Source organism: Chiloscyllium plagiosum, unplaced genomic scaffold (assembly GCF_037043375.1).
Source record: "Chiloscyllium plagiosum isolate Xiang-an unplaced genomic scaffold, Cpla_swu_hap1 HiC_scaffold_9, whole genome shotgun sequence".
NCBI classification, from domain to species: Eukaryota; Metazoa; Chordata; class Chondrichthyes; order Orectolobiformes; family Hemiscylliidae; genus Chiloscyllium; species Chiloscyllium plagiosum.
Window position 1 is genome coordinate 49,239,232 of NW_028270147.1, and position 25,150 is coordinate 49,264,381.

The 25,150-nt window shown below is 44.0% G+C and overlaps 1 protein-coding gene across 2 annotated transcripts in view; it reads left to right on the plus strand.

Annotated features, from left to right (window-relative positions):
* The window catches only part of spata6 (spermatogenesis associated 6), a 94,274-nt gene that overhangs the window by 15,807 nt on the left and 53,317 nt on the right, over positions 1-25,150 (plus strand). For both annotated transcript variants that reach the window (XM_043699238.2, XM_087990612.1), the window contains exons 5-6: positions 1,076-1,200; positions 12,452-12,532. In XM_043699238.2, the coding sequence (XP_043555173.2) occupies positions 1,076-1,200; positions 12,452-12,532 (206 nt within the window). The remainder of the gene's footprint in view (positions 1-1,075; positions 1,201-12,451; positions 12,533-25,150) is intronic.

Here is a 25,150-nt window from a genome sequence, read left to right on the forward strand (position 1 = left end):
AGATAGGATGGTTAAGAAGGTGTTTAGTACACTTGCCTTCATTGACAGGTCATAGAGTATAGGAGTTGGGATTTCATGTTGAGGTTGTACAGGACATTTATGAGGCCACGTTTGGAGTAATGTGTACAGTTCTGGTCCCACTGTTATAGGAAGAATATTATTAAATTGGAGAAGATTCAGAAATGATTTACCAGAATGTTTGCCAGGACTAGAGGGTTTAAGTTCTAAGGAGAGGCTGGATATACTGAGACATTTTTCACTAGATTGAGGGGTGACCTAATAGAGGTTTATAAAATCATGAGGGGCATATAAGAGCTGAATAGTAAAGGTCTTTTCTGTAGGGGGGATTTCAATGCTAGGGGGGCGTATTTTTAAGATGAGAGAAGAAAGATTTAAAAGGGATCTCGGGGCCAACATTTTCACAGAAGGTGGTTCAAATGTGGAATAAACTGCCAGAGGATGTGGTAGGTGCAAATACAACATTTAAAATAGATTGGAACAGCTGCATGAATAGGAAAAGGTTACAGAGATATGGGCCAAACTCAGGCAAATGGAACTTGTTTAGTTTGGGAAATTTGATTGGCATGGACAAGTTGAACCGAAACATCTGTTTCTGTGCTGTATGACGCTGCGACTCTATAAATTCTCACTGTGTCAGGTACTATGTATAAGTAGTCCCATTGTAGATTAGATTACTTACTTACAGTGTGGAAACAGGCCCTTCGGCCCAACAAGTCCACACCGACTCTTCGAAGAGCAACCCACCCAGACCCATTCCCCCTACATTTACCCCTTCACCTAACACTACGGGCAATTTAGCATGGCCAATTCACCTAACCTGCACATTTTTGGACTGTGGGAGGAAACCGGAGCACCCGGAGGAAACCTATGCAGACACGGGGAGAACATACAAACTCCACACAGATAGTTGCCTGAGGCGGGAACTGAACCTGGGTCTCTGGCGCTGTGAGGCAGCAGTGCTAACCGCTGTGCCACTGTAATTTTGTCTTTGATATGGTGCTGAAATGGGAATTTGAGCTTCAAGTCCTGATGTCTTCAAAATATTTCTTTGCAGTGGGTGAAACACTGGCTGTCTATGAGCAGAATACCAGGGAGTTTCTTTATCCTGGTCGCAAGCTGACGCCTAGCTATCCAGGGATGGATAGAGAGCTGTTGATGAAGAGATCAGTTGATTTCCCTGTAAGTGAGTATTGATGTGGAGTTAATTCCTAACATAAAATCTTAACATAGATTACAAAATTCCATTCTATTGACTGAAATCTTTTCTTATAAATCCAATTTTAAGCGATTTAGGAATGAATATACAGTTCATCAAGATTAACATTGACACTAGTGCAGAGAGAAAACATCTTGTAACTTTTGGAAACGGTTATACGGTGACAGCTGATCTCCTTATTAAAAGTATGTATATGTAGATGAAGAAAGGAAACAGCGTCAGCTTCAAGAATTCCTAAATCAAATCCATTATGCTAGATGCAAAGTAAAGCTTATTTTACTTTGACTGCAATATTGTCACCAACTGTACAAATTTAATGTTTGCATCTTATACATTTGATCTTCTGAGTAGTCAAAATCAGCTTTCAGTCATACAACAGAGCAGGAACACCCAGAGGTCAACTGACAGCCTGAAATGAGAAAGATGGTTAGAGACAAAAAAACTGCAGTTGCTTGAGTCCAAAGTAGACAAGTAGGAGGCTGGAAGAATACAGCAAGCCAGACAGCATCAGGAGGTGGAGAGGTCAACATTTCGGGTTCTCCACCTCTTGATGCTGCTTGGCTTGCTGTGTTCTTTCATCTCCTGCTTGAAATGACAAAGCAGCAACTAAATACTGAATGTTCCCTTTATTTAATACAGATAAAGGGCCTTTCCTGTGTGTTAACACAAGGTGTGGATTGAAGAGTTTATTTCTGTGGTAGGTCATGGTGGTGTAATATCATAAAAAGTTTTATAACGTAAAATATTAATTTGCATATTGTAATCACGACTTTAAATAGTTCTCGTGTGTGCCATTGATGCTTGCGGAACACCTTGATCAAATAAATCAAGTGGCAAACTTCGAGCTTGTAAAAAGTTTCAAATCCTTCTTGAAAATACACATAGCAGGGCTAAAAGGATCAAAGGAAATGGGAAAGTGGGAACAGAATATTGATTTGGATGATCATAATAAAACCACAGAGAGGGCTCAAAGGGCTGGATGGCCTACTCGCCTCCTATTTCTATGTTTCTATCCTGCTTACCATATTAGAAACTTATGTGTATGTTTCATGCCTGACAAACAGCTGCAGTACAATCACATTTTTGGTACCACAGTGTCACTTGTTCCTTGGTTCCCAGACCTGGGCAACATTCAGGTTTGCAGGCATATGTGGCAAATAATATTTGCACCACACAAGAGCCAGCTTAACTTTGATCATCAATGATGTTACTATTGTTGAATCCCCCACCATTAATATCCTGGAGAATACCATCAATAATAACTCACCTGGATTAGCCATATAAATAAATCAGAGTTTGGGAATTCTGTGATTAGTAACTCACCTCCTGTACTGCCTGTCCACCATTACAAAACAAAAATCAGAAGTGCAATGAGTCCAGCTCTAGTAACATTCAAGATGTTTGACATCATCCAAGAGAAAACCTGGAGCTTGTGGCACAGAGTTAAGGACATTGCCACCGTACCGCAAGACCTCCTTCTCAGTGACCTTCTCACATAGAACAAGAACAGTGCATACATCAAAACTCAACTGTCCAGACATTCCCTTCCAAATCATTCACCATCCTGTCTCTTAAATGCGCCACTATCTCTTCACTGTCACCATGGATGCACCAACACTATATGGTCAACCCCATCTTCTCAAGGCCAGTGGGAGTGAGAACAAATGTTGACCTTGCAGCAACTCTGACATCCCTGAATGAGTTTTTTTTTAAATGGCATATTTGGTTTTACTGTTTATTTTACAAAACAAAAGTAAATAGCCAACATCATGTAGCCCCTTCACTTCATAACCGTCTAATATGGCAGGCAGGGTTTATGTGCTTATTACAAACTGAATGTGTGCTAACTGACATTTAATCAAATTGCTCCATCCATGATCATTAAACATTTAGCCCTAAAATACAACTTGAGACATTCAGAGAAAATAAATGTTTTCTACATGCTCTGCTTTCAATAAAGCAGAAGATCTGTGTTGTGCTACCTTTTAAATACACACTGTTCAGTTATTTGGCTTGATGTTCGTTATTGCTTTGGACTGAATCTCACAACTTTGAGCACATGTTCCAGACATGTTGCCATTTGACGTTGTTAAAAAAGTTCGCCATCAGAAATCTATATTCCACTGTAAGCCAGAGTTTTTAACAATCTGTTCTGAACATCAAGTTACTAACAATTATTTTCACAGATTAGTCGATGCATTGGCATATTTTCCAGATTTCCCCACTCTTCCCTCTTATTCATTGCCCCTGTTTATTTTGCATTTTGTATGTGAAAGATTTACACGTGGATGGTAAGGAGAGTCCGTTTCTCGGCCTCAATCTTCTGGAGGTGTGACAAATTGGTAGCGAAGTGATAATTGGCAGTTTGAGTCTTTCAAATATTTTTCTTCTTAAAACACCTATCAAGACTTTTCATGATGTTAAGCTAGCACCTGACTACCAAATGTGGCAGAAATGAGCATAACATGTGTGCATTGTCTGATGCTCTAGGTCTCCTTTGGTTGAAAGAGTTCACAGGAGATTGTTGAAGAACTGATGAATTTCTTTATTTTTTCCTTAACTTATTGCAGAGCCAGACAAAATAGAAAATATCCTGGCTGCAGACTATAATGTGGGTCTGTTTTCAAACCATTTCATGAACGAACCCCTCCTCAGCACTCCTGATCAAAGTTTATATGAACTTAGCATTCGAACCAGATGATTTTGTAAAAAATCCATTCAAGGGATTTGTTGCTAGCTGGGCCTATATTTATTGCCCATCCTTATTTGCCCTTTAGAAGGTAGTGGTGAGCTGCCTACTTGACTGCTGTAATCCACATGCTATAGATAAACCCACAATGCATTCGCACAAGAGTTCCAGTATACTAACCCAAGGACACTGAAGGAACAGCAATATATGGAGGGGAACTTGCAGATGATGGCACTCCCATGTATTTGCTACCCATAACTTTCTGGAGGGAAGTGATTGAGGGTTAGGAAAGTGCCATCTAAGGAGCCTTGGTGAATTTCTGCAGTACATCTTTGAGAAGCTACATCAGCGTATTTGGTTGCTAATTGCACCCAATCTTGGAGTGAGCAACATGGCTGTTTTGGGTACATATTGCAAATGTTTTGTCTATTTTGAATACCTTGCATTGCAAACCATATTTTGCCTGCATTGCTTTTCTAACAAAAGGTTTTTAATAATCACATCTTAACACCAAATTAATGACACTTATTTTGACAGATTGTTCTGTGTGCATTGAAATATGTTGTTGAAGTGAGTCTAGGTTAAGTACAGGCTGCAGCTTTAAGTGTAAGAAAATTATCATTTTTGAAGATTGTGCCATTGAGATGATCGTGATTGTACCAGCACTGCCACAGTTCAGCAGCAATGCTTTGATGTCTGTGACCTAAGGTTAGCTGGTAGATTGGAAGCTGATATTGTGAAATACTGGGTGCTATGTTGTTTTACTTTTGATAGACATTGAAAGAATCGATATGAGCCATTCATAGTCATATGATTGACACAATCCTGTACAAAACATGTTAACTATAGTGAGGCATTCGTTTGAGACATGACAGAGTTGTCTTTGCAGCTTCTTATTGCTGTTTGATCTAAATTTAGTTAAATGTTAATGTTTATAGTGCACTAATGACTAATTTACTATAAGTTGAGATAAAAATATTAGACTGCATGTTACCAAATGCCAATTTCAAGGAGTTTCAAGAAGAGTTTCTTCCCATGAGCTCTAGTGAGATAGCTTGTGCAATTCTCCACTGCTCATTTATTATGTATGCACTATACCTCCATGGCACAACAGTCATGCTATCATGCACTCTCTAGTGATGGAAGTAGTCACTGCTCCACGGTCCTTTTAGGTTTGTACCTCCCATGGTATATTTAGAGCCCACCTGAGCACTGGGCCGCCAGCCAGGATTAGTCCTTTACAGCCAGAATGGGAGGATAACAAGAAAGAAAAGCTGAGGAGGTATAGGTGGCATGGGTGATATTTCATTGGACACAAAGGATTCCATTCATAAATATGTTGCCAGTTTACATCATCACTGTCTAATTAACTAACATAATAACTGCAGCTACTACATTGTAACTGCAGAGTGAAACTATTGACACTATCTTTAATGCCACCCCATGTTAGAACCCTTTCTGAAGGAATGCTAATCTTTCCCTAACACCCAGTGTAGTGACATCTTGTCATTGTTGAATATGGGAACATCACAGATTCTAAAATCTTCAAACAATTGTTAATCTTAACTTTTATAAAACAACGGGAAAAGTGAAGAAAGCAACAAGCAATAAAACCTGCATTTGCTTCTGAGTCTAAACAGGGGTTGCTTGCCTTCCCACTAACAACATATTTACACTCAATCAATGAAAACTTCACCCAATTCACATCCATTGGAAGTAAATGTCAATTAAATGCTGTCTGGTTTGTTACATCTGACACTGCACCGCTACATCACACTTTCGGTGACGTTCATACTGTTTAACGTCCTCATCTTGCTCCCGAGAAAACTTTTGCCACTTTCCGCAATCTTCAGCATTCCTCACATTCAGCATTCCTCTTTGCCTGTTCTGTTGTGTAAAGATTATATGGCACACTATCTGGAGGGTACTGCAAGGACCCCTACACCTATTTAAACATTGGAATGTAATTTTTAGGTGGCCTTTCATCCTCTCCATGATAGCCATTGTAGAAGAATGGGCTGTATTGCATCTCTGCTTTTGTCTCAGTTGGAAGTGTAATGGAGCTATCATCCATGGTTGCAGAAGGTAGCCGTAGACTCTCTGGAGCCATTCTTGTAAGGCATCTGGCCTTTGAAATTAAGCAGGGATCCAATAGTTATCAGTTTCTTGGCAGTTTTCATGCCATGGGTACCTGACACAGACCTCAAAGATGTCATACTGATGATAACAGATGACTTCCAAGTTGACCAAATGGAACTCTTTTTTTTCTACTGAAATTGTCTGCCCGTTATGACTGCCTTCTGGGATTATAAAGTTGTGGCAAAATGGAGATCTGTCTTAAGGAAGGGCAGATCTAGGTTTTAAATATTCCTGGTTACAAGGATTTCAGGAAAGCTAGGAAATAAACAAAACGAGATGGGGTAGTGCTTTTGGTTACAGAGATCATTGCAAGGGAAAGAGAATGTTTCAGAGGGCTCAAAGACACTGTGCTTATGAGGTGAGTCCAATGGTAACCCCAATAATATTGATAGTGGGGATTCAGTGATGGTAACACTATTGATTGTCAAGGGACAGTTGTTTGATTGTCTCTTATAAGAGATGGTCATTGTCTGCATTTGTGTGACGCGAATGTTACTTGTCAGCCCAAGCCTGGATATTGTCCAAAGCTAATTGCATTAAAACATGGGGTGCTTTCATATCTGAGGAGTCATGAATTGTGCTGAACATTGTGCAATAGTCAGCGAACTTCTCCACTTCTGACCTTATAATGGAGGGAAGGTCATTGATGAAGCAGTTGAAGATGGTTGGTCCAAGGACACTGCTCTGAAGAACTCCTGCAGAGATATCCTGGAGCTGAGAGGACTGACCTCCAACAACCACAATCATCTTCTCAAGTGTGGAATGACTGCAACCAGCAGAGAATTTTTCCCAACACTCATTGCTTCCAGTGTTACTAGGGGTCCTTGATGCCACACTCAGTAGAACGCAGCCATGATGTCAAGGGCTATTACTGCCACCTCACCTCTGGAATTCAGATCTTCTGTCCATGTTTGAACCAAGGCTATAATGAGGTTAGGAGCTGAGTGGCCCTGGTGGAACCCAAACTGGGCATTACTGAGCAGATGCTGCTTGATAGCACTGTTGATGGCACCTTCCATTATTTTACTGATGATCAAGAGTATACTGGTGAGGGGGTAGATTTGTCCTGCTTTTTGTCTCCAGGACGGATCTGGGCAATTGTCAGGTAGTTGCCAATGTTGTAACTGTACTGGAAGAGCTTGGCTAGCATCACAATTCTTCAGTTCTATTGACAGAATTTTGTCAGGGTCCATAGCCTTTGCACTATCCAATATCTCCAAATGTTCCGTGACATCATGTGGAGTGAATCAAATTGCCTGAAGACTGGTATCTATGATGCTGGGGACTACTGGAAGGGGCCGAAATGGATCACCCATTCGTTAATTCTGGCTGAAGACTGTTGCAAATGCTTTATCGTTTCCACTGATTGTTGAGCTGTTCCATTATTGAGGATGGGGATATTTGTGAAGCTTTTTCCTCCAGTGAGTTGTTCATGACCGCATGTGCCAGGACTGTAGAGCTTAGATCTGATTCCTTGGTTGTGCAATCATTTAGTTCTATCTGTCACTTGCTGCTTATGCTCCTTGGCATACAAGTAGTCCTATTTGGTAGGTTTACCAGCTTGACACCTTACTTGTAGGGAGACCTGATGCTGCTCTTGGCATTCCCTTTTACGTTCTCCATTGATCCAGGGTTGATCTACTGTCTTGGTGGTAATGGTTGAGTGGGGGATATGCTAGGCCATGGTGCAGAATGTACTGGAATACAATTCTGGGGCAGCTGATGGCCCACAGCACCTCATGAATGCCTAGTCTTGAGTTACTAGGTCTATTCGAAGTCTGTCCCATTTAGTATGGCGATAGTGCCACACAACATGATAGAAGGTATTCTCAGTGTGAAGATGGAACTTTATCTCCACAAGGACTGCAGTGATCACCCTTACCAATACTGTCATGAATAGATGTGTCTGCAGTTGACAGATTAGTGAGGATAGGGCCAGTATGTTGTTCCCTCTTGGTTCCCTCACCATTAGTTGTCAACGCAGTCTGTTAGTCTCAGTAATTTCCTGTTTCACTATTCTTTGCTGTTTACTTTTTTTTCATTGTTATCTATAAACTTCCCATGTTTTTGCGCAACATAAAGTGACATAGATCCTCTCCTCCCCAGAGTTCTGCCATTCCTTTCAAGACCATATTTTAAAAAATCATAAATCAAACTCAGTCTAAGGAAACCACTAAAGTAAAGAACTGCATGTGCTGGAAATCTGAAACAAAAACAGATATTGCTGGAGAAACTCAGCAACTGTGGAGAGAAAGCAGAGTTAAAGTTTCAGGTCTGATGACTCTTTTTCAGTTTGCTTTCTCTCCACAGTTGCTGAGTTTCTCCAGACTTTTCTGATTTTATTTAATTTAAAGGACCTTTCTGATCTGTGACACTTATGTCCTTGATTTGCAATGTTTATTTATTTAGTGAGTAAGTGAAATGTTTCCTACTTCTATTATTTTTTTGATATATACTTTTATTTTGATAATCTGTTTCATTAGTATTTACGTACCTGAGGTCTGCTGATTGACCTTGGGTCTTTGATTTTGCTTGTGCAGGTGCACACATGCTGCCTGAGGTTGTCTACCAACCTTGGGAATTCTTTAACTTCCGAGTCCTTAACTTGGCCATCTTCGGGATGTCTTGCATCCCAGATGCCACATATAGCCTGATCTCAGTCCGATATGTAGTTTGAATATCTGGGTCTCACCTGGGATTCACCAGCACATTCCAACTGGCTCCTGTTAGTGACAGACCTGGGTCCCACCCAGGTTGTATATACCTGTTAAAATTATGTCTTTCACTCTGTTCATGCAAAAAGAACTCATAAAGGAACTTGAGTCCCAGACCCAAGGTTCAGATCAGTCCTATTGGGCCTCTGTTCCAGCAAGATGACTAGTGAGTGAGTGTAAATAAGTACTTGCAAAATGATTGTCTGCTTTCATGGACAGATCTGAATCACAGCACCACTGAAAGGTGAGTATTAACTCTTTATTTCATTTTAACCAGATGATACTCAGGTTTCTTTGTTTATCCAGTCATGTTCACATTGTTCAGATTCCAAGTGAGTACACTTGTCTATATTATCCAATCATATTCAAGCTAATACTCATGAGTATATTATCCAATCTCACTATTACATGTCCACATCCCATTCTGCTAACATGTACTTGTTATAAGAAAGCTATACAGATCCCAACCCCTCTCCCCACAGTAGTCCCTCCTATTGCCTAAAAAACAAAAGAACTGCAGATGCTGGAATTCTGAAACAAAAACAGAAATTACTGGGAAGTCTCAGCAGGTCTGGCAGCCTAAATGGAAAGAAATCAGAAATAACGTTTTGCGTTCAGAGACCCTTCAGAACCTCTAATGTCTATTTTCCCTTTCACACTGACAGGCCTGGTTCTTGGGATTGAGGCTAGCTGAGTAAATCAAGTGAAAGTGGGGGAGCATTTAGGGGTCAATGGTTATTGCACCGTGAAGTTTAGGATGATGATAGAAAATAACATTGGTCAATCCAGAGTAAGAATAATCAATTGGTAGATATTTGACTTCAATGGGGCAAGAAGAGAGCAGGGTCAGATCAACTGGAACCAAAATTGTCAGGATAAAAGGGAATTAATAATTATCTGCCAAGAAGGGCAAGAAACAGGGACTAGCTGAATTACTCTTGCAGAGAGCTGGTACAAACACGTTGAGTTAGAATGACTTCCTACTGTACAGTAACCATTCTGCGATTCTTTGAAATGAGATTGAAATATGACTCTCTACAACAGAAACATGGCAGTAACTATGTATACAATTGGACTTGTAACAGAAATTTTCAATAAATGATATTTTACCATCAGCAAAAGAATATAAATGTGCATATTTCATCCACCTCAGTCCATATTAGTGCTGCCTCCTCTGTTTCTCTTCAGTAATTGCTTAGAGTAGAAAGGAAATATATTTTTAATTTGACAACTAATATCTATCTAATCAATTGGTGACCATTGTGCCAGTATCTTATGTAGGCGAAAGTGAGAACTGGAGATCAGAGACAAGATTAGAGTGGTGCAGGAAAAGCACAGCAGGTCAGGCAGCATCCGAGGAGCAGGAAAATTGACTTTTCGGGCAGGAGCCCTTCATCAGGAATGAGGCTTGGAGCCTCCAGGGTGGAGAGATAAATGGGAGGGGGGGTGGGGCTGGGGCTGGGGAGAAGGTGGCTGAGAGTGCAATAGATTAGATTAGATTAGATTAGATTAGATTCCCTACTTACAGCGTGGAAACAGGCCCTTCGGCCCAACAAGTGCACACCGACCCTCCAAAGAGCAACCCACTCAGACCATTCCCCGACATTTACCCCTGCACCTAACACTGGCAAAGGTGGATGGAGGTGTGGATAAAGGTGATAGGGCGGAGAGGAGAGTGGAGCGGATAGATGGGAAGGTAGATTGGAAGGTAGAACAGGTCATGAGGATGATGCTGAGCTGAAAGATTGGAACTGGGATAAGGTCAGGGGAGGGGAAGTGAGGAAACTGGTGAAGTCTACATTGATGCCCAGGAGTTGAAGTTTTCCAAGGCAGAAGTTCTTCCTCCAGGTGTCGGGTGGTGAGGGAGGAGGCCCAGTACCTGCATGTCCTCGGTGGAGTGGGATGGGGAGTTGAAATGTTCAGCCACAGGGTGGCGGGTTTGATTGGTGCGGGTGTCCCAGAGATGTTCCTTAAAGCGCTGTGTGAAAAGGCGTCCAGTCTTCCCAATGTAAAGGAGACCGCATCGGGAGCAACGGATACAAAAGTGACATTTATGGAACTGCAGGTGAAACTTGGATGGATGTCGAAGGCAGTTTTGGGGCCTTGGATTGAGGTGGGGGGGGGAGGTGTGGGCGCAGGTTTTGCAATTCCTGCAGTGGCAGGGGAAGGTGCCAGGAGGGGAGGGGAGATTATTGGGGGGGCGTGGACCTGACCGGGAGTGGGGAGGAAAATATATCCCTGGTGGTGGGGTCCATTTGTAGGTGGCGGAAATGTTGGCAGATGATGCAGTTTATCTGGAGGTTGGTGGGGTGGAAGGTGAGGACCAGCAGGGTTCTGTCCTTGTTGTGGTTGGAGGGGTGCGGGGGGGGTTTGAGGACAGAGGTGCGGAACATGGATGAGATACCCCTCATAAAAAGTTGTCACATGAGGTTACATCTATGAGATTCCTCTTTTTATTTACAATAAAAATGTACATTTCAATGTATTACTTTAAAAAAAGGGGGAATCTCGCTGTAGTTTCAGAGGAAACTGCTTCTTTTTACATTTAAAAATGTTAGAATGTTGCATTAGTAATTCTGCATTCTGCAGAAGTTTACCAACTTTTATAGAGAGCATCTTTTATATATATATATACAATAGTAATTTACTGTTACATGTATTTATGAAAAATACTGTAAAGTATGTATGTCACCATAATTAATCTGGCACCATTTTAATTACATAAATTATTTTAAAAAAGAAATAATGCATATGAAGTTAAGACAAACTTCATTTTTTTGTTTCAACCACACTTCTTGATTTCATAATTGGCTATAGGATGCCACCTTACTCAATAGCTACCAAAGCTTCCTGATGCCACAAACACCAAGAAAAAAGCTGAAGCAGCCCCGGATCAGACCCAGAATGTTACCTCTAGCAAAAGCCACTATTTTGCCTCTGATACTCCACCTGCTGCCTTAGCCCGGAGACTATCCCAATTCCCAAGGAGAGGGCACACTCTCAACTTCCAAGGACTGATGGATTGTCTAAATTAAATCCCGAGGATCAAGGAATCATTCACTCTGCCATTGTTGCAGATCCTGCCAAAACGCAAAAGGGAAAGAACCAACTGCAATCCATCGATGCTGGAACAGTTGCTCAAGCCGCGACCACCATGGCCATGAGGAATGGACTGGATCTGCCACTGAAGAGCTCCCTGGAACCTCTCTCCACCACCACAGCCACAAAAAGAAAAAATGAATTTTATTCAAAAATTAAATGAGGAAAATAAAATATAAAAAATGAAGGAGGTGGTTGGTCATGTGAGAGGGAGTGGATGAGCTCAAGAACCCGAATACATCCAACGTTGCTGTCTCCGCCATCTTGAAATGAGTGATTAATTAGGTATTGGCACCTTGATTTGATATTTCATTTTAAAGATAACACACCTGACAATGTCACATTGCCTCAGCACTGCACTCAAGTGTGAATCTAATATTCAAGTCTTGGAGCGGCAATTCAAACTTTAACCTTATGATTTTCTGTGTTGGAGAAATTTGAATAAAGGAGATAATTGCAATGAGAGTAATGACAGACACTCTGACAATCCAATGGTTTTGTTCTCCTGCATGAGCCACTTTCAGAAAGAGAGGTTCTTGTCTCTGATATCATCTGTGTTTTTTTCTGTTTCAGGGTATAGCTCCCAGACTGGAGTTCTCAACAACTTCAATAATAAAGGAATGTTCATATGACCTTCGACAAATAGAAAGTGAGGTGAGCATCCACTAATTTTATTGCAGATAAAATTAAGCTGCTTCTTTGATTCAATATCACCATGTGTGTTACTAGTTTGATTTGTTTTATAAAATATTGTCTGAGATTTTGTACCATCTGTGTTCAGAATGGAGTAATTTTGAAAAGATTTTATTTCAGTTTTAAAAAATATACATCTAATCTCACCTGTAACAAAGTGTGATGCTAGAATCTGTATTTTATGTAAAATTACACGTGGTTTTACTATAAATAGCAGGATAGAATGATTTTGTAATAGGACACAATTTTGCAGAAAAATAGGGGCGTGATTAACAACACAGAAAAATTTACATGGAAATTCATAAACAGTTTGCACTGACCACACATATGTTATTCATTGTTGGAGATTTGAAATATTTTTATTTAAACCTTTTCTTTCTTAGCGAGTTTTGAGAAGATTTGTAGTTCAGGTTGAGGTTCTGGATGTAGGTTTGTTTGCTGAGCTGGAAGGTTCATTTCCAGATGTTTCATTACCCTACTAGGTAACATCTTCAGTGGGCCTCAGGTGAAGTATTGCTGATAATTCCTGCTCTCTATTTGTATGTTTGGGTTGGTGATGTCATTTCCTGTGGTGGAGTCACTTCCTGTTCTTTTTCTCAGGGGTTGATAGATAGGGTCTAACTCGATGTGTTTGTTGATAGAGTTCCGGTTGGAATGCCATGCTTCTAGGAATTCTCATGTGTGTCTTTGTTTGGCTTGTCCTAGGATGGATATCTTGTCCCAGTCAAAGTGGTGTTCTTCCTTATCTGTGTGTAAGGATACTAGTGAGAGAGGGTCATGTCGTTTTGTGGCTAGTTGGTGTTCATGTATCCTGGTGGCTAGTTTTCTGCCTGTTTGTCCAATGCAGTGTTTGTTACAGTCCTTGCATGGTATTTTGTAAATGACATTAGTTTTACTTGTTGTCTGTAAAGAGTCTTTCAAGTTCATTAGCTGCTGTTTTAGTGTGTTGGTGGGTTTGTGGGCTATCGTGATGCCAAGCGGTCGAAGTAATCTGGCAGTCATTTCAGAGATGTCTTTGATATAGTGGAGAGTGGCCAGGAACAGGAAGTGACTTCACCACAGGAAATGACATCACCAACCTAAAGAAATCCAAACATGCAAATAGAAAGCAGGAATTATCAGCAGTGTTTTTCTTTCTATTTCTTTTGTCATTCTTTGAAAATCCAGTGTTTCTTTCCTACTCTTTATTTTGCTTTCTGTACTTGATTTGAGATGTATTTCAATCTTCCAAGTTAGATACTACACTGCTCTTTCACAATTCTTCAACTAATTGGTTGGGTTGTTTTCCCTGTTCACACATCTCCCAGATACTTTCTGGTTTGTACTTCTTGGATAGTAGACTGACAAGAACTTCTAGTCCAAAACTTCTCAAAATTTAGGTGCAAGTTAATTATATGAATAGTTAATGGTTATTCCCTGCTAACTCCAAAATCTGGCCCTATTGGTTTTATGAGCTGTGCAGAAGTTGACATCTCAATTAAGTATATGTTTCTTTCTACATGAAGGATTTTAGCAGCTGGGATCAAGCCTGCTCTATGCAGCAAGGGTATGCACTGATCAGCAAATGGGAATGGGTTGGATAGGGAATAAATCTGTGCATTAGCAATGTTCTGTGTTAGGTGGATGAACTAAGTACAGAGGCCAGTATCCTATCACCAAGTCATCCTTTGTTTACAGGAAAAGTACACTGGCTGTAACCAACAACTCTGAGTCAGTCCTCAACTGAGAAGATTCTAATCTCCTGGTTATATTGACCAGCCAGGGCTTTCTTGATTGGCCCAGGTTAAGAACCTCAATCAAGGATCTCGTAGTCAACAAGTTCCAACTGGTTCCAATCACTACATCCCTCCTCCACTAAGTCCAGAATATAGGCTTGGTCTTTCTCTTGTAGCTGTTTTTGTGACATTTTCATCCCAGGTCCGGTTTATCTGACACAGAATCTGTCACAGGCAGCATGTATCGGACCATAACGCATCTCTTGCATCTGGAACATCTGGCTGGAGTTTCTTTCTCTTCTTGCGGTGGTAACAGTATTGAGGCTGCATCCATCTCGGACTCTGAGGATTCCTGAACACTAGCAGGGGGAGAACCTATGGTTTCTGACAAGCCTTCTGGCTGTTCTGAGGGGCCAGGTATGCCCTGCTCCTGCCCGTTTGCAGGGTAATAGCTTTCAGTTGGTCCACATGTTTGTTCAGGGGATTGTATCACCTACCCAATCTTTGTACATGACAGGACCTCGCAACAACCTTGCCTGATACCCATTCAGAGTTATTTCCATGGTTCTGGCACTAAACCTCATCCCCTGAATTAAATGGTCTCTCTTGCTGAGTGGAGGCATGTGGCCGGCATTGGCGTTCCTGCTGCCATTTCACCCTCCCCCCTTCACAATGACCAGGAAGGTTGAGATCATGAAAAGATTGGCATATTCGACATTCAACTGAATCCAGGGTTTCCCTGGCCATTCTCTTGAATGTGGGGCCACCACTGTTGGAAATTTTGTCCCTGTTGGCACTCTGGGCAGTACCCCACCAAGACAGTTGTATCGGTATCCAACCCCGGCCACCAGACATAGCTTCTTGCTGGCATCTTCATCTTGGAAACCCCTGGATGACCCCGGTGGAGTTTAGCCAGTATCTGGCAGTGACCTTTATTCCGGACAATCACCCTTGCTCCCCATAGTAATATGCTGTCCTGTAGGTTGATCTGGTCTCGCTGGGTCCAGAAAGGTTTCAATCCTGGTTGCAATGGCCCAACTCTTTTCTCCATTACCACCCGCTGTTTTAGTATCATTAGGACAGGATAGTTTTGCATCCTCAGGCGAATATTGTCAACAGGGTTTCCAGGAAGTTTAAAACCAGAACAGACTGTTCCAGGGAGGGCACCACCAGTGGAGTATCTGCCAGTGGAAGGTGGTTCAAGGCATCCATATTAGCCACTTGGCTTCCTGTTCAGTGTTCTAACTGTGCATGCTGAGAATAAGGGGCCAACGCTGAATTCCATCAGAAGCTATGGGTCACATTGCTTCCTTCAGTAGCCCAGCAGGTGTTTGTGCCTCTTACTATGATAAATTTCTGACTGTAAAGGCACTGATGGGACTTTCTCACATCAAAGATGGCCACCAAACCTTCCTTCTCGATCTGGGCATATTTACATTCAGTATCAGTCAAAGTCTAGGAAGCACACACTATTGGGCACACACTATTGGGCTACTAGTGGTCCAATACTACCCAGGTACCATATGGGGAGGCTTTGCATGTCAACACTACCTCTTGCTTCCGATCATAGTGGGCCAACACCTTAGATAACAATAGCTGCTCTTTCACTTCCCTAAAGGCTACTTCGTGGCTGTGTGACCATTTCCAAGGCTAACCCTTTTTCAATTTCAGGTGTAAGGGTAACAAGATGGAGGCCAGGTTACAAATGAATTTTCTGTAATAATTCACTAACCCAAGGGAAGACCTATGCTGTGGTGGAAGCAGGGGGTCCTTTAATTGCCTTCACTCTGTCTTCCAACGGGTATAACCCAGTTTTGTCAGCTCCTAACCCAAGTAGGTCACGAGGTGCCTGGGGGAACACACATTTTTCCCTTTGAAGGGGTATGCCTGCCTGGGAGAAAGGTTTAAGCTCTATGTCCAAGTTCCCCACATGCTCTTTATTGGCCTTCCCTGTTATTAGTATGTCATCCAGATTAATGGCAACTTGGGCTAGCCCTTGTAAAATCTTCTCCATGGTCCACTGGAAAAGGACACAGGTTGATGATACCCCAAATGACAATCCTGTATATTAATGTAAACCCTAATGGGTACTAATTGTAGCATGCTTCTAGGACTGCTCATTCAGCCTTAATTTCAGGTAAGCGTGGCTCATGTCCTGCTTTGTAAACTTAGATACAAAGTCCCCTATGCAAGGGATCAGGTATTTATCCAGCTGCGAGAAGAGGTTTACTGTTTCTTTAAAATCCCCACAAAGGTGAACTGAGCCGTCAGGCTTCATGACCAGTGTGACTGGTGTTGCCCATTCTGCAAACTGCACTGGTTTGATAATTCCTTCATTCTCCAGCCTTACCCATAAGGCAAATGGTACTGGGCAGGCCTTGCAAAATCTCAGAATTGCTTCCTGGTCTACACTTAAAGTGGCTTTGGCCCCTTTGATAGTCCCTAGCCCTTCCTGAAGTAATCCTGAGTATTTCACTGAGACTTCACTGAGGCAGCCATTTTCTGATCAAAAAATGTTGAGTTGATTTAAGTGAATCTTTCTCAACCAATTCTGCCCAAATAAGCTTGGGTGCAAGCATTTTACTACCATCTGTTGTAACTGCACCAACTGCTTCTCATAGGAGACTAGAAACCAAAGTCAAACAGTTAATCTACAACAGTTTACCACTGTATGTTCTCAGTATGGCTTAAGTCTTGCACAAACTTAGGGGTTGGAGACCCAAGCAAAGATAGATTCTACAATCACAAATACAGCTTGCTCGTATTGACCTCCATGGAAACTGGGTGACCATTTAACCAAACATTCATTTTAATCAGTTCCGATTTGGACGATGCTCAGCAATTTAATTATTCCAACCCACGAGTCAGGTGACTATCCAGGATGTGCACTCTCCTGGGTACTAGCCTACGAGTCTTCTTAGATCAGGAGCTGATGAAGAGTTTTTGCCCGAAACTTCAATTTTCCTGCTCCTTGGATCTTCCCTGACCTGCTGTGCTTTTCCTGCACCTCTGATTTCCAGCATCTGCAGTCCTAACTTTTCCCTACGAGTCATCTTACTCAAGTCAGCCCTCGTAAGACAGCAAGGAGTCCTACGTCTACTTACCAGCAGCAACTACAATGGCTTTGCTGACCCAGATCCTGAAGAACTTTTTAGCCACTTTGTTTAGGGCTATGCTGTGGGGGGTTCTTGGGCCCCTCTGCTCAGGATATGGCTCACTTGAGGCTCTGTAATTGCCTACACCGAGACAGTATTCCTGAAGCTGTATCGGATAGATGAAGAAGGCATAAAACTTGCAGATGCTGAAATCCAAATTTGACAACAGGATGCTAGTAGAACTCTGCAAGCCAGGCAGCATCAGGAGGTGGCAAAGTCAACATTTCAGGTATAACCCTTCTTCAGGGGTGCAGTTATATGCAAAACATAGATTTCTCCACCTCCTGATGCTGCCTGGATAGGTGAAGGATTCCACTTCCATTGGGATGCCTTGTTGATTGACTTGCTGCATTTTCTAATGACAAAGGCAGTTGTAATGCTGGCTTGAAGTCCAGTTAGGCTTTATCTAGTGGGTGCTTCTGCATGGCTTCATCAGTAATCCCACATATCAAATGGTCTCTCAGCATCTCATTCAGGGTTAACCCAAAATGGCATGCCTTTACCAGTCGTTTCAACCTCTTCAAAAATCAGATTCCTCTGTTTCCCTAACAGCCAAGAGAAACTGTGTCTCAGAAGTAGAGGAAGTTTTGGGTCATATTATTCCTTAACCAACTCTTGGAAGGTTTTAGTGTGTGGTGCCTCTGGGAAATTTAAACCCTTAGAATTGAAAGTGCTGCAGGTTCACAAGCAATCAGAAGGATTACTCATTGCTATTTGCCCAGAAAAAAAAATATTGCATTCTTTCCACATACTGGGTCCAGTTTTCAAAATCAGGATCAAACAAGTCAAGCTTCCCAAATAAAGGCATGATGCCAGAAATGCCTACACCAACTCCAAGATGACTGTTGCAAGCAAATGTTCTTCAGGCACAGCATCCTGTTTTCTCCTATCACTATTGAAATAACTGCACAGAGACCTGTATCCTGCCAAGTCACCCTTTATTTATTTGTGCACAGTATACTGACTATAGGCAGCCAACTGAGAGTCAGTCACCTCAAATGACAATCTAGTTATAATATTTTATTAAACAAATTACAAAAGAGTTTACAAAAAACTGTAAGCATTTACAGCTGTATACAACAGCAATTTTACAAGGGAGAGGAGCAGTAAAATCAGGCCCCAAACTCTACCATTCAACTAGTTTACAGGGAGATGAGGACAAACCCACTTCCACATAAAAAAAATGACAGAGACAATGACATTTGTACATAAAAAAGCTAATCCAGTTACATAAACAGTGCATACAATACAGACCAGCAAGCCCCTGTCCCTCCCACCTTCCAGCCACTCTAAGGCAGCCCACCCTTACCCACCTTCTGGGTCTCTGCCCACCCATGTCCCTTCCAGTTCTTGGTCTACTTTTCGACCACCTCGAGGAGAGCCTGCCCAGGTGACAGCAGTCAGGACAGCCTACCCACCTACCAACTTCACTAACCACCCTCAGCCCCTTTCGACCACCTCTGGGGCAGCCCGCCCCAGTACCTGCCTGGGGTGACAGCGCTGAGGACGGCCACCCACCTTCTGGTTCTCGGTCTGCCCCTATGTACCATTGGGCTCACCTACTCTGATGCACCATCCGGCCAGCGGGCTATCCTGGCACATCTTCCAGCCACCTCTAGGACAGCCCATCCCCTTCCCTGGGACGACAGCATGCAGGGTAGCCCACAAGCCTTCCAGATCTCAGCCTGCCCTTACTCACCTTCTGGTGCTTGGCTACTCTGACACCTTTCGACCACCTGTAGGACAGCCTGTCCCGATCACCCCTTCTCGGAATGACAGTGCTCAGAACAGCCTACCCACCCTCCGGCTCTCGGGGTGACAGCTTTTAGGACGACCCATGAGCCTCCCAGCAAGGCCTGCTAGACCCAGGGACACAAGACAGTGCGGGTGATAGACCCAACAAACAACACAATACAGTTTGTACCAGAAAGGATTCTGGTTTTTTGTTAACTCAGTCCAAATCTATACACAGTCTTCAAGATATGGAATCCATTGCCAGGAAGAGTCCACTCCAGTATACGATGTACGTTGTCAGACAGAGTACGCTACAAACTGCAGAGTCCGTTGCGAAAAGCAGAGTCCACAACCAAGGGCAGAGTCCACACCTGAAGGCAGCAAATGCACACCCCACAGTTGTTCAGTCTCTATAGACTCCTGGCCAAGTCTTGGAAAACCAGACCCACTCTCAGGAACAGTATATTGTACAGGTGCAGTTAACTCACAGGGGTTTGGTCCACTCCTGAAGGAAAGGTCTTCTCCCAAACTCCAGGATACAGCAACTGCTCACCTCCCAGCACACACACAGGTGTTCAATCTTCAGAGGCCCAGTCCCAGGGCTAGGCCTCCCCACCAGGAACAGCTCCTCTGGTAAAATGTCTGTCTTCCACAGGGCTCAGTCAAAACACCAATAAAAAGTGAAGACACATAAAACAAAAAACCAGAGTCCAAGGGCTAAGTCCTACCATAAAATTAACATTGTCCTTTTCTCAGAAAGAAAAAAAAGAGAGAAAAGAGTAACACAGGCTGTAACCAGCCAGTGAAACAACAGTCCCCTAATGAGAACTGAATTACACTACATGCATCAGGAGTTTAACAATCAGTCCTCACTAAAGGAATGCCAGTTAATAAACTGGCTAAATAATTCAGCCAGTTCAGGAATCAGGTTTCCCCCTCCAAAAAAAAAGAGAAGCCGAAACCAACAGTAACATACTGATTGTAGTACCAGCCAGCACAGAGTCAGTCCCCTCAAATGAGGATCTTCTAATCTTCTAGTTATTTTTTTTATTTTTATTAAACAAGTTACAAAATCAGTATACAACAAACAGTTACATTTACAGCTGCATACAAAAGACAGCAATTTTACAAGGGAGAGGAGCAAAGCCAGGCCCCAAACCCCACAGTTCAAACAGTTTACAGGGACATGAGGACAAACCTCAAATCCCAGTTTCATATATAAAAATATAAAGAGACATCAACAATGACGTGTACATTAGACAATACTGTTACATACAAAAGTGCAGACAATACAGACCCAACAAGCCCCCGTCCCTCCCACCTTCCGGTTCTCGGTCCACCCCATGCCCCTTCCAGTTCGTGGTTCGACCTGACACTCCTTTCGACCACCTCTAGGACAGCCCGTCCCGATTACCCCTTATCGGGACGACAGCGCTCAGAACAGCCTACCCACCCTCTGGCTTTCAGGACAAACTACTAACTTCAGGTTCACAGGATGGCCTACCCACCCTCCAGCTCTAGGGGTGACAGCTTTCAGGACGACACATGAGCCTCCCAGCAAGGCATGCCAGACCCAGGGACACAAGACAGTGCGGGTGATAGACCCAGGAAACACCACAATACAGTTATTTACCAAAAACAGTCCTTTCTGGTACACAGTCCAAATCTATACAGTCTTCAAAATATAGAATCCATTTCTAGGAAGAATCCATTCCAGTATACAATATACGTTGTCAGAGATAGAGGCCACTCCAAACTGCAGAGTCCGTTGCTAGAAACAGAGTCCGCAACCAAGGGCAGAGTCCACTCCTGAAGGCAGCAAATGCACACCCCACAGCACACAGGTGTTCAGTCTCAATGGAGTCCTGGCCCAGCCTTAGAGAGCCAGGCCCACTCACAGGAACACAGTACAGGTGCAGTTAACTCAGGGGTTTGGTCCACTCCTGAAGGAAAGGTCTTCTCCCAAACTCCAGGATACAGCAACTGCTCACCTCCCAGCACACACACAGGTGTTCAATCTTCAGAGGCCCAGTCCCAGGGCTCGGCCTCCCCACAGGAACAACTCCTCTGGTAAAATGTCTGTCTTCCACAGGGCTCAGTCCAAAACACCAATAAAAAAAAAGTGAAGACACATACAAGAAAACAAAGAAAACTAGAGTCCAAGAGCTAAGCTCTACCATAAAATTAACATTATCCTTTTTTCAGAAAGAGAAGAGAGTAACACACAGGCTGTAACCAGCCAGTGAAACAACAATCCCCTAACGAAAGCGGATTTACACCTGAAACACATTATGTGCATCAGGAGTTTAACAATCATCAGTACTCACTAAAAGGAATGCCAGTTAACAAACTTGCTAAATAATTCAGTCAGTTCAGGAGTCAGGCTTTCCCCTTCCAAAAAAAAAGGGAAGCAGAAACTAACAATAACATACTGACTATAGTACCAGCTCGCACAGAGTCAGTCCCCTCAAATGAGGAGCTTCTAGTTTTTTTTTTAATTTTATTAAACAAATTACAAAACAGTTTACAAAAAACATTGACAGCTGTACACAAAAGACAGCAGTTTTACAAGGGAGAGGAGCAGCAAAGCTAGGCCCCGAACCCTACCGTTCAACCATTTTACAAGGAGAGGAGGACAAACCTCAAATCCCAGTTCCACATATGACAAGACAGTGACAATGACATTTGTACATTAGACAATACCGTTACATACAAAAGTGCAGACAATACAGACCCAGCAAGCCCCCGCCCCTCCCACCTTCCGACCACTCTAAGGCAGCCCGCCCCTACCCACCTTCCGGTTCTCGGTCCACCCCATGCCCCTTCCAGTTCTCGGTCCGCCCTGACACACCTTTCGACCACCTCTAGGACAGCCCGCCCCGGTACCCGCCTAGGGTGACAGCAGTCAGGACGGCCTACCCACCTTCCGGCTTCACTAACCACCCTCAGCACCTTTCGACCACCTCTGGGGCAGCCCGCCCCGGTACCTGCCCGGGGTGACAGCGCCGAGGACGGCTACCCGCCTTCTGGCTCTCGGTCTGCCCCTAGGTACCATTGGGCTCTCACCCACCCCGTTGCACCTCCGACCAGTGGGCTATCCTGGCACACCTTTCGGCCACCTCTAGGACAGCCCGTCCCCTTCCCTGGGACGACAGCGTGTAGGGTAGCCCACAAGCCTTCCGGATCTCAGCCCGCCCCTACCTGCCTTCTGGCTCTCGGCTGCTCTGACACCTTTCGACCACCTCTAGGACAGCCCGTCCCGATTACCCCTTATCGGGACGACAGTGCTCAGAACAGCCTACCCACCATCTAGCTCTCGGGGTGACTGGCATCAGGGTGGCCTACCCACCCTCCGGCTTTTAGGACAGCCTACCAACCTTCAGATTCACAGCATGGCCTACCCACCCTCCGGCTCACGGGGTGACAGCTTTCAGGACAATCCATGAGCCTCCCAGCTCACAGCAAGGCCTGCCAGACCCAAGGACACGCAAGACAGTGCGGGTGATAGACCCAGGAAACACCACAATACAGTTAATTACCCAAAAAAAAAAACAACTCCCTTCTGGTACACAGTCCAAATTTATACAGTCTTCAAGATATGGAATCCATTTCCAGGAAGAGACCACTCCAATATACAATGTGCAATGTCAGAATTAGAGGCCACTCCAAACTGCAGCATCCGTTGTTAAAAACCAGTCCACAATCAAGGGCAGAGTCCACTCCTGGAGGCAGCAAATGCACACCCCACAGTTCAGTCTCAACGGAGTCCTGGTCCAGCCTTGGAGAGCCAGGCCGACTCACAAGAACACAGTACATAGTACAGGTGCAGTTAACTCACAGGGGTTTGGTCCACTCCTGAAGGAAAGGTCTTCTCCCAAACTCCAGGATACAGCAACTGCTCACCTCCCAGCACACACACAGGTGTTCAATCTTCAGAGGCCCAGTCCAGGGCTAGGCCTCCCCACAGGAACAGCTCCTCTGGTAAAATGCATGTCTTCCACAGGACTCAGTCCAAAACACCAATAAAAAGTGAAGATGCATACAAAAAAAACAAAGAAAACTACAGCCCAAGGGCTAAGCCCTACCATAAAATTAACATTGTCCTTTTCTCAGAAAGGGAAAGAGAGAAAAGAGTAACACAGGCTGTCACCAACCAGTGAAACAACAACCCCCTAATGAGAACTGAGTTACACCCAAAACACATTATGTGCATCAGGAGTTTAACAATCAGTCCTCACTAAAAGGAATGCCAGTTAACAAACTAGCTAAATAATTCAGCCAGTTCAAGAATCAGGTTTCCCCCTCCAAAAAAGGAAGCAGAAACTAACAGTAACATACTGACTATAACACCAGCCAGCACAGAATCAGTCCCCTCAAATGAGGAGCTTCTAGTTATATATTTTATTAAACAAATTACAAAACAGTTTACAAAAAACATTGACAGCTGTACACAAAAGACAGCAGTTTTACAAGGGAGAGGAGCAGCAAAGCTAGGCCCCAAACCCTACCGTTCAACGATTTTACAGGGAGAGGAGGACAAACCTCAAATCCCAGTTCCACATGTGACAAGACAGTGACAATGACATTTGTACATTAGACAATACCATTACATACAAAAGTGCAGACAATACAGACCCAACAAGCCCCCGCCCCTCCCACCTTCCGACCACTCTAAGGCAGCCCGCCCCTACCCACCTTCCGGTTCTCGGTCCACCCAATGTCCCTTCCAGTTCTCGGTCCGCCCTGACACACCTTTCGACCACCTCTAGGACAGCCCGCCCCGGTACCCGCCCAGGGTGACAGCAGTCAGGACGGCCTACCCACCTTCCGGCTTCACTAACCACCCTCAGCACCTTTCGACCACCTCTGGGGCAGCCCGCCCCGGTACCTGCCCGGGGTGACAGCGCCGAGGACGGCTTCCCGCCTTCTGGCTCTCGGTCTGCCCCTACGTACCATTGGGCTCTCACCCACCCCGTTGCACCTCCGACCAGTGGGCTATCCTGGCACACCTTTCGGCCACCTCTAGGACAGCCCGTCCCCTTCCCTGGGACGACAGCATGTAGGGTAGCCCACAAGCCTTCTGGATCTCAGCCAGCCCCTACGTGCCTTCTGGCTCTCTGCTGCTCTGACACATTTCGACCACCTCTAGGACAGCCCGTCCCGATTACCCCTTATCGGGACGACAGTGCTCAGAACAGCCTACCCACCATCTAGCTCTCGGGGTGACTGGCATCAGGGTGGCCTACCCACCCTCCGGCTTTAGGACAGCCTACCAACCTTCAGATTCACAGCATGGCCTACCCACCCTCCGGCTCTCGGGGTGACAGCTTTCAGGACAACCCATGAGCCTCCCAGCTCACAGCAAGGCCTGCCAGACCCAGGGACACGCAAGACAGTGCAGGTGATAGACCCAGGAAACACCACAATACAGTTAGTTACCCAAAAAAAAAACTCCCTTCTGGTACACAGTCCAAATTTATACAGTCTTCAAGATATGGAATCCATTTCCAGGAAGAGTCCACTCCAGTATACAATGTGCAATGTCAGAATTAGAGGCCGCTCCAAACTGCAGAATCCGTTGTTAAAAGACGGTCCACAATCAAGGGCAGAGTCCACTCCTGGAGGCAGCAAATGCACACCCCACAGCTCAGTCTCAACGGAGTCCTGGTCCAGCCTTGGAGAGCCAGGCCCACTCACAAGAACATAGTACAGGTGCAGTTAACTCACAGGGGTTTGGTCCACTCCTGAAGGAAAGGTCTTCTCCCAAACTCCAGGATACAGCAACTGCTCACCTCCCAGCACGCATACAGGTGTTCAATCTTCAGAGGCCCAGTCCAGGGCTAGGCCTCCCCACAGGAACAGCTCCTCTGGTAAAATGCATGTCTTCCACAGGACTCAGTCCAAAACACCAATAAAAAAAAAGTGAAGACACATACAAAAAACAAAGAAAACTACAGTCCAAGGCTTAAGCCCCA